This window comes from Populus euphratica, unplaced genomic scaffold (genome assembly GCF_000495115.2).
Source record: "Populus euphratica unplaced genomic scaffold, PopEup_1.0 scaffold473.1, whole genome shotgun sequence".
In the NCBI taxonomy this organism is placed as follows: Eukaryota; Viridiplantae; Streptophyta; class Magnoliopsida; order Malpighiales; family Salicaceae; genus Populus; species Populus euphratica.
In genome coordinates, this window is record NW_011500356.1 from 50,712 (window position 1) to 61,588 (window position 10,877).

At 32.7% G+C, this 10,877-nt stretch overlaps 2 protein-coding genes across 2 annotated transcripts; both read right to left on the bottom strand.

Moving 5' to 3' along the window:
• Window positions 1-2,987: 2,987 nt before the first annotated feature.
• LOC105114016 (uncharacterized) lies at window positions 2,988-4,159 on the bottom strand. Its single transcript, XM_011010405.1, has 3 exons — window positions 4,076-4,159; window positions 3,653-3,835; window positions 2,988-3,495 (listed from the first exon to the last, which is right to left on the bottom strand). The coding sequence occupies exons 1-3, from the start codon at window positions 4,154-4,156 to the stop codon at window positions 3,175-3,177; spliced, it is 585 nt and encodes a 194-aa protein (XP_011008707.1). The 5' UTR covers window positions 4,157-4,159; the 3' UTR covers window positions 2,988-3,174.
• A 16-nt stretch (window positions 4,160-4,175) lies between these two features.
• Window positions 4,176-5,655, bottom strand: LOC105114019 (uncharacterized). Its single transcript, XM_011010407.1, has 3 exons — window positions 4,914-5,655; window positions 4,223-4,335; window positions 4,176-4,181 (listed from the first exon to the last, which is right to left on the bottom strand). Exons 1-3 carry the CDS (start codon window positions 5,308-5,310, stop codon window positions 4,176-4,178), a joined length of 516 nt encoding a protein of 171 aa, XP_011008709.1. The 5' UTR covers window positions 5,311-5,655.
• Between the last annotated feature and the right edge of the window lie 5,222 nt (window positions 5,656-10,877).

Sequence of the window (10,877 nt, forward strand, 5' to 3'; positions counted from 1 at the left end):
TCTGAAAGAAAAGTTAAGTTCTATAATAAGTATTTTATCAATGTACATGTGTTCCATGCTAAAAAATACGGGTATAAAAAAAAGACATACAATAACGGTGTTTATGTTAAAGGATCAACTAGTAGTGAGTTAGAAGTTGACTACTATGATAGATTAGAAGAGGTCGTCGAACTGCAATATCATAGTGAATAGTATAGGGTGTTTTTATTCAATCTTCACTATGGTCTGGTCAAAATCAACTTAAAAGCTAGACTCTACAATATAAACGATGTCTTTGTTCTAGCAAAGCAATGTTTTTTTTTTTCGCAAAGTAATGTCAACAAGTTTATTATATATACACTCCTTCCTTTAGAAAGGATCGATCAAGAGTTGATTGGTTATCCGTTTTAAAAACAAAACTTAGTGGTAGTGTCAAAGTTGTTCAAGATGAAAGCGAAGACATAAATGTACAAGTTAAAGTCTTTCAAGTTAGTGAGTTTGTTGAACCATATCGAGTTGTTACTTCAATTGACTTGGAAGAAAATTCAAATTTATATGTTTTCAATGATAATTTTATTGATGTTGATGCAGAAGAGTTGAATGTTGTTTTGAGCTTTAGCGGACAAGCAAAATGTTAATGAAGATGATGATGATATCCATATTGAAGTTTGCAATAAAGTTGCTAAATATTGAAGTTTGCAATAAAGCTGCTAACTATTTAATTGACAACCAAGAAGAAGAAAATTCTGACTAACTATAAGAATAAAGCAATGTGTGAAGCCTTTTTTTTTCATGTAATATATTTAATGGATGATATTTTGTAACACGAAATTGTTATTTTATAAGCTTGTTATTGTTTTGTGCGATGGACAATTTATAATTTAAGTATTTGCATGAAGATAAATAGATAATACAAATATAATATTTCATGCACAATACACGATCACCAACATCTATACTGATGGATACTGTTCGTCGATATTTTTGAAAAATATTTACTGGAAATGCCACAATCACCGATAGGATACATCTGTTGGTATATTTCCAAAGGGAATTTTTTTTGTATGTATTTTTTGTTTGTAAAACTATTGACAATATTTTTTTTACTGACAGAGTTAGTGATAAAATGTGGGATTACCGATGAAAAGGATGTTGACGGACACTTTTTGTTAGTGATTTAGTTGGTAAAAAAATCTACCGATGAAATCTAAATCTCACACCGATATATTTGATTTGTCAATAAAACTATAAAATCTTGCAATGAGAACTTTTTAAGCACAAAATGTAAAGGATGGTATGCTCTGCAATTGAAAGCCATGACTCGACAATTGAATCCTAATTCAAGCAATAAGCCATGCCAAAGGCTCTCAGTCAACATTGGTAGTAAAAGGTTTTAATACGTGTAAATATTAAAATAGTTAGCTTTGATTAGTAAATAATTATTTGTATTAATGAAGTTGAATTTTTTTAGATTGATAGTTTATTCAAATTAGATAAAAAATTAATTATCTAATAAATTATATAGAGAGTTTAAATATATTTTATGAAAAAAATAAATAAAAGTTATTCAAAGATAACTATCAAAGAAGTGTCTTTTATATGAAATATAATTTGTAGTGTTTTAAGAACCCAGCAAATTAAAAAGCTAGAAGATAATATTTAGAAAAATAAAAGATAATATTTATTAAATGTTTTTTTTTCTTATCTCTCTTACACGTACACACACATATATAAAAAAAACAATTATAGAAATGCTTGGAGTAGAGCAAGAATGTCTAACCTAAATAGTTTGTAATATATATTTTTCACACACGAGAATAGAGAATAGAGTGAGAATAGAGTATGAAAATTTTTTTCAAGAAGAATTGTTTTTTAAAAAGCTAGAGAGTCAACATGCTTCTAATGAGGAATTTCTATTTTAACTATTACATATTAAATGTTTCAGTTAGAATGATAATAATTTGAAGATCATCAAATATTTTAGTAAAATATGGTAATAAAAGATAAAATAAAGTGTTTATCTTAAAAGCTAGAGAGTCAACATGCTTCTAATCAGGAATTTCTATTTTAACTATTGAAGATCATCAAATATTTTAGCAAAATACGGTAGTAAAAAATAAAATAAAGTGTTTATCCTGATAAGTTACTATAGATACAAAGTTTTTATAGATGAAAATACTCATTTTGTAATCTTTTAAACTAGTAAAAATTATTTATTCTAGATTTGGTTGCCCTACAAAGTTTTTTATGTTTTAAAAAGTTTTTCAAAAGATTTTATTTTTGTAACTCAATAACTTATTTATTGAAGTTTTTTGTATTTATATTTATTTGATTAGTATTTGTAAAGTATTAACGGATTATTTTTTAACATACATTGCAAAGTGTTAACAAATTAATTTTTAATATATAGAGAACAAAAACTAGACTGTCAACATGTTCTTTTTTACAGTCTGCAGACTGCTAGATTCTCAAGATTATGCAGCCTATTGGGTTTTAAGAAGTAGGGTCGTTCCTACAATAGGCCAATGCATAATGGATTTGGTCAGCATTTGACATGATTTCATTGAACGGATTCATTGCTAATGATCAAATATAGTGAAGGACAGAAGGGTGAAAACAGAGCCAATATTTACCAAAGCCCGTGTTCCTTGTAGCAATCAAGATCATGGCGTGGGGAGACTCAGACAAGACAAAAGTGTAGGAGAACGGAACAATAATCTTGAATACGCATGGGCTGTTCTTACACTGAAAAAGAACGGAATAATGATTCTCTTATGCAAGCTTTTGTCAGTCATTTCCATGCTACTCGTGCATTCGCAGCAGTGGAAAGAACTGCCCTTCCTGCAAAGCTTATACTTGAGTGGGAGTCCAATAATTTGTCCAGAAAAGAATATTAAAAAAAGGCAAAGTGGTTGGAGGCAGAATGTCCTTACAATCCTTTTGTTTCATGTACAATCTAAGCTACAGAACACCGTCAGCTTGTCCAATTAAACTCAGAAATCAGAATCCAAACTTGTTTGCATACAACTATAACCTCTGGGTTGCATATTACTGACTTTACAAGTAATTCTTCTGAAGTTCAATAAATTGCATACATTATCCCTCCCCTTGCTGATATGACCAGTCATATGACATTTCCCTCCCGATTCCAGTGGTTGAAGTTGGTTATTTTGCAAAATAATAAGAGTAAATTTGTCAAAGACCCTTTGGAGGTTGAAGGTTTGCAACACCATTTGCTTTAGTGTTGCTAGAATGAGTCTGGTTAGGCCAGGCCATGAGGTGGATTTGAATTGAATCCATTTCGTCAATGGAAGAAATGAGAGTGTCCTTAACTTCATTGTGATCACAACAGTGTATAAGCCCCATCGAGCAGACACTTGAAGGCATGAGGCTCTTTCCTTCTAATCGAGAAATCACAAGTAGGTGGCCGACTTTATTTGCCTCTTCATATAGGTCGCTAAGGCCAGCACGTTCAGCTGCTGAACCTTTTGTCACTGAGCAGACACATACAAAGCCCTGTTAATGGCATTCGAATTAACAACAACCAGTCAGTTCACTGACAGTAGTGCAAAGTTCTATGTGGTTAAGCCAGAACGATTAATTAATCCGATATGAGCTTTTTTTAAAAGATAAGTTGAAGGTCATGGCTTGCAAGTGCAGTGATGTTAGTTACCTCATCAATTCGTTTGATGTCCATTCCAAAACGAGTTTCTCCAGGTTCTGGTATCATTTCAAGCAGAATTTCTGCAACTCCAGGTAGAAACCATAGTCTTATCCCTTGCAATATCTGAACAGGTGTATTATTGCTTTTCTGCCCACCCCAACTCAATTCTTTGCCTGTGCATAAAGTTTTCTCCTTCCATTGGAGACACATAAAGTTAGAAAGCAAATTCTCATTTAATAAATTTCTAGAGATTTAGGTTGTTGCGGACATAAAGCTTAGATCAATGTATATTTTGTTTTTGTTCGGATTGATTTTAGCTTCCATTAAACACTCAATTCTTAACTGTCTTAGGCCTGAGGCCTGCGCATAATGAAATGGAATGTCTACAAATAAAAACTAACAAGTAATCTTCTTTAGCAGAAAGATTGATACCACATTTAGAGTCTGTTCTGTTTGGATATTGACAAACACAATAGGAACTCCTGAAGAAACTGCTGCTGAAAACCAGGCCATGCACCTGCCTGTAGTGGCTTCAATGCTGTGTTCACCTTGTAGAGGCATGAACAGAATAGAACTAACAACACTAGATCGCTGGTCCGGTAGATAGTTATCAACTTTCATCTTCCAGTCATACTTCACTCCCCGCTTGCTAAATGACCAGGAATCCATATTCACTACTTTCCTGCTCATTTCTGCACCAAATATATCCTTGAACTTGTTAGGTTTATGAAAATTGGCAGGTTTTAGTGTTAGCTAAGTCCACAGCATGGGAAGCAGTTCCTTGACTGTTAAGAACTTAGCTTATTTTAATACAGTATACCATTCCTGTTTTGGTTGACAGAACAGTCATGTGAGGAAAAAAGGAGAGAGCTAGATATGGCAACCTGACAGTGATTTTCTTTAGTTGCCCAAGTCGGAGAAAAATGTTTTCTTTCATTATGAGAGCTTTTTTTTTTTTTTTTTCAAAATTTGCGGTGGGAAAACGGTCATGAAGACTTGTGTGCTGGGGTCTCGCTGTACCAAAATTTTTCACTGGTCTTTCACCATTTCGAAATTATGGGCTATGACTGAGACACATCCAGAGGAATTAGGGGTCTAAAACTTCACATTCAGACATTTAGGCTGTGCGTTTGTCATAGGATATATATATTAATTTCTGATCTAGAGTTTTATAAAATAATTTTATCTAATAAGTTTTTAGATTAAAATGATTCTAGTACAGTCAAAAACCATATGTATTGTCAAGATAAAACAGAGGAAGAAAGCCTACCTTGTAGCTCTGTGCATTGTTCCAAGGTTAAGTCTCCTAAAACTGCAACATGCCTATCATCATTGGCTGCTTTAATGGTGAATCTTCTCTGTAGCACTGCGCTCTTATCTGGCATTACTCTGGCACGGAGCTTCAGCGTCCTCTCACCTCTTCTAACCTTCAACCATACTGTCTCAGTCTGCGGGCTAATCTTTCCAAGCTGCGAACTCAGATCAGACTTGGCTTTAGCTGGCACAAATAACTCATCTGCGTTATTCTCAGCAAACCCTTCAATTATGTCTCCTGGCAATGGCATGCTCTCATCCCACTCTTCGGATGCTTCTTGCTTCACTCGTCTAACACAAACCAAAGTGTCAGCCATATCTTCCTGCTTCTTGAAACAAAAGTACTTTTCCATGGAATCTGAAACTTGTATTCAGAGCTGAGGATTAAATTCTTGATGGTCTGAGAACTTCGCACCCTTTATTGTACAACCACGAAAAATTCGAGGTGGTCAATTTTTAGGTTTTCACGTATATACCATGGCAAGAATTTTCCTATTCCATTTGTGTAAGATTCCTTTGTTTTCTATTATGATAATGCCGTAGACGGCCGGCTCTTCACTAAGGCTGCAGGTGCATCCACCAATTACTGCCTTATCAAAGAAAACATATTGAAGCCGACTTCAATGTTGTAAGAAACTCTGCCAATGAATGAGGTTGCGACACACAAGAACATTGGAAATGAGGAATTTTGCCAACTTTTACTCAGGTCCCATTCACTTTGTGAGACCAGCTATGGTGTAAAGACAATGAGATCAGACAAAAGAAGTCCTATTTAACAAATACATGTAGAAGCCTAACAGTGATTCTTTAAATTTGAAAACAATTAAAACGAACATGCCTTGTAGTTCCTTGTAAACTCCAAGTATGGATAAATGGAAAGATCAGACGAAAGCAATCTGTTAGCTACTGGTAAATATTTTTCAAGTACATTAGATTACAGTCACAAAATCACAATCAACAGAATCTTTTGAAACTTCTCAAAAATTACTCAGCATTTCAGACCTCTCTGTGTAGCCATCGATTCATCACATATTTCTTCACTACAGTGGAACACAAGGTCAACCTCCTCGCGGCATATTCAATAGGGAGACGTAAGTACTGTCTTAAGTCATTCAATGTCAACTTTCCTGCTCTTTCCCTCAGTACTAATCCTTAATCACATAAAAATTACTGAATTAGTACTTAAGAAACCACTTAGAAGATTGTTAATTTCAGTTCTCTAGAGGTATTTGTTTTCGTTTATCTTTATATTATAATGAGAATGCTGGAGGTCTTTGTTATGGGTGAAGATGGCAGCTAGAACCTGTAGTGCAAGATTGCTCCGAGTTGCTCTCTCCATCTCTTTCTCTCCCTCTGATTCGTTGCTTGTCGTTCCCCTGTTAAAATTTGAACTTTCAAGTCTTATGATATTGCCATATACAAAAAACTCAATTTTGCTCATTTATGAAAGCTAAGGAAATTCTGACCAATTTCTAAAGAGTTCACGCAGAGAGATAGTAACCTGAAGTTGATGGAGATGGGTGGTTGAAGTCATCATTATTCAAAACATCACCCCACTCAAATCCAACATAAAGAGCTTCATAGAAGAATGAGAGTGGATCTGGATGCCTTCTATCATCGCAATACTTCTGCAGAAATTCCTACACATTCTCTGTCCTTATCTTGCAGAAACTGCAAAATGTTCGAAACCTTAAAGTTTACAAGTACAGAAAATGATTCGTAATCAAAACTCCAAAACTATCAAGTGCTAGTTTTCTCTCTTCATAGTTTAATTGCATTTCATCAATCACACTTCTCTAAATCAGATGAAACGGAAAATTCTGATTAAAGCTTGAAACATATAATGTTGAAGATGAACTGCCTTGACATGATCCCGGTCCTTAAGAATAGCATGACAGATGATACCCATTCTCCCCATGTATCTCAAGTTTTGCATTATAGTTGCCTACCACCACAGAATAGGTGAACTTTACTAGTCAGTAACGAGGAAAAAGAAATCGAATTATAAAGAAAGATTGAGCATGTGGAACACACCATCTCAGCGTGGATTACTTCTCCAAGAACTTGACAGCAACTGCATTAATAAGGGATTGGTTAAGGTGGCCTAACAGCATTAGGCCTCCCACCATGGACAGCCTCTTCACTTCTTGCTGGTCCATTGGAAGCTTGCTTGTCAGGAATTGGTTCATTAGAACTTTGTCCCTGATTCTGATATGACGCACCAACCTGATCAGATTCCCCATTTATCAATTTCATCACAAAAATTCCAAAGCATTGGATCATCATTAGTGATGAAGATGAGAAAATTTCATTGGACCGAGCTTTCTTTGCAGAAAATTATAGGTTGGACGGGAGTGTTACCTGCAAAATAACCCTCCGATGCTTGAGTCAGTTTAGAATATTTTAGGAAAATATAGTGTAAAAAAAAGTAGATAGAGAGATAGTTGAAATGTGTTTTATTGTTGTTCAAATGAAGAAAAAAATCTCCTTTCTCTCTTGCTAAACGTGAGAATACATAACCTGCATTGGAAAAAATCTCGAGCAGCTCACCGTCAAAGGTGGCAGCTTTATTTCATAGCTCACTCATAACACAGGATAGCTTGCCCATGTCACATGTAGCTTGCACCATTGTGCCCTACCGTTGAGGGTGACATATTGCTAGACAGTATACATTCAAAGGCATGTAGCTTGCACCATGAAAGGTGACAATGCTATTTACATGATAGTTTCTACTATGGTGGCCTCAACTTAAGTTATAGTTGCAGTTGTAGCTTGTACAACTTGACATATACCGGTAGCAGCTTAAAAAAGAATCGACATAGATAATAAAAAACAAAAAGAAAAAGAGAAGAATGAGAAAAGAAAAAAAAAAAAAAAAGGGTGCTGAACTTGGTTGGGCTTTGCAAATCAGCCCATTTGAGTTACAAGGTAGCTTAGTCAAGTTTTAAAAAATCAATCTAATCACATGACAACCTAAACTAAGGTGATACCAACCTCAATGCAGGCTACATGTGTAACTTAGACGAGGGTTGCATTGTGTAGCTTTGGTATGGGCTACTTTGTAGTAAAAGACTTTAACTAGCAAAAAAAGAGGATAAAATACTTACATTATAAAATTTTGCCTATCTTCGTGCATAAAAATGTTACCTTTATAGGCATGCCTTTGAATATTTGCTATTTTTTGAATTCATGAAAGATTTTTTCTTTTTTTTTAGGCAATTTATCATGGTACCTAGAGACAAGTGGTAAAAAAAATCTAAAAACAATTGTTCATGAGATCTTGGAAACGATTGGTCTTGGGGACCTAAATATAGTTGATCACGAGGACTTGAATATATAATGGAGATTCAATGGAGATTTTTCCATGGAAATTTCATGGATACATTTTGTGTTTGGAGACATGGAGATGCATTATTTTATTTTATTTTTGAAAATTTAAAAGGCAATAGATATATGATTTCTAATTTTTATCTTATCTAAGGTAGTGTATCATGATAATTATTTCGTGTTTGATCATATTATATCTTATTTTTCATAAATTCTTGTAGGTATTCTTTGAAGATCAATCTTTTTTATCTCTTCAGTGAGTGCTTGACACTTTTCAATGTTGCATCCATGATCATGGTAAATATAGATAGAATATGTTAGGATTCTTTTTGTTTGAATCACTTTCATTGGATGAGAGTATTGTAGGAAGTGTCCCCCTTTTATGATAGTTGACACCTAAGCACATGTCTTTATAAGAGATGTGGTCACGAGCTTGAGGAATTTTAGGTGATTATAAATACGCTTCTTAATGCTTCTTTTGGATTGTAATGTCCCATATATTTATAAGTAGTTTAGAACATATAACCAAATAACCTTTATAAAAAATATAGCCATTTTTTAAAGTTACTTTTTTCATGAATGATTGATTATTGTAAAGAAACTTTAGAAATCATTTAGGTAATGTTAGAATCTTGACTTTCTATGCACAAACTTTAGTTTTTAACATAAAGATTGCTTGATTAAATGTCTTACTTAGTATGTAAGTACTTGTCTATTTCGAAGCAAGAATGTATCTTTATCTCTTTGAACTTTATTGTAATATCTTATAATCTAATATTACCATCGTTGATGTTAGGTTTAGCTATCTAAAATAGATTCTAGAGAGAGAACCCCGATCATTAGTAGAAGAGAGAGGGAGAGGAAAGAGAGGGAAATTTAGGGATTGTCTCATATATTTGGGTTTAAATTCACCAATAGAATATTATGTTGGTGAGTTCATCAATGATTTACCATGTCAACAAAGCATCGATGGACTCATCAATAAATGTTTTGGAATTCCTTAGTGAGTCTGTTGGTTATTTCAAGAATTTTTGAATTTTTTTTAAAACCACTAAATTCACCAATGAATTTTCATGTGTTGGTATTTTTGTCGACCAAACCAAATTCATGAATTTTAACCTAAACTCTATGTCAATCTCCAACTATTTTAGAGTCTATCGATGAGTATAAATTTCACCAATGGATTTTACTTTGTTAGTCAATCTATCAGTCGATTCTAATTTCATGCATTTCTTGCCAAACTCTTTATAATTCTCTAACCATTTAACTTTCATTGATGAGTTTGTCATTAATTTACCATTACAGTAAATCAATGACAAATTCATCTATCATTAATTATTTATGCTAGTGTGATACCATCAGTGAAGTTAATTTCTTTTCTTATATATTAATTATAATCTTTATCTAACCTAACTAAATAACAATAACATAACTTATTCAACAACTTATTCATTAAGACCATAACCATAATAATAAATGTTTAATAAATGTGAAAAATCTAATGCATTATAAAACAAAAGCAAATATCTTAATTACACAATGAAGTTTTATATCTAAAATATATTAAATTTCTTTTTAATTTGAATCCTCCTTATCTTTATTTTCATCATCTTCATGTCCATCATCATTTTTTTTAAACTAAAGTTGTTTGGTCTTTTCATCTTCATCCATTTATATATGTTCACTAGTATTTAATAAATCATTTAACTTGTCAAAATCAACATAAATATAAGTATTCTTAGTGACATAAAAAAATGAAATTTTCTTCTGACTTGATAGATGGAGCCACTCAATAGGGTTCAACTAACTTATCAAGTTAACATATTTTTTCTCTTTCAGTTACTTCATCGTTGTTAACTTTAACAATTTGGACATCACTCATAGGTTTGGTTTTCACAACATATAACCAATCAACTATGTTACTATCATTTCTAAAGGAATAACTGTATTTGTAATATACTATTTTACATTGTTTACCAAGTACAAAAATATCATTAATTTTGTTAAGTTTATGTTTTTTATTAGCTTTAACCAAACTATGATGGAGATCTACTTTAATTTCTCTATTGATACATAGCATGTGGATAAAAAGACTATATTTTGTGACCTATGATATTGCAATTCACTCAACTTTTCTAACTTGCTATAATAATCAAATTAAAACTTGTAGAATGTTGATCCTTAACACAAAACCAATTATTATAGGTATTTCTACTATCTCCATACTTTTTAATATAAAAGATATATCTATTAATGAAATACCCGCTATAACACTGTTAGATGCATGTGAGGATATGGCTTAGATTTGTTGTAAAATGGAGGGGAGGTGCTATTGCTTTTACAGTGAAAGAAAAAGAGAAAGAAGAAGAAGAAAAGAGAGATGAGGCTCTTATTAGTTATAACACTTCTAAATTTACTACTAGAATTGTCAATGGAAACTTGTGACCTAGTAATTTCCTTAGTAATTATGTCAACAAATAATCATATGTCATTTTATCTATGGAACCACTAATAAATATTTATTGATTTATTAATTATTTTTATTCATCTTCAATTTCATCGTTAATTACCAACAAAAAAAATTCTTTATGTA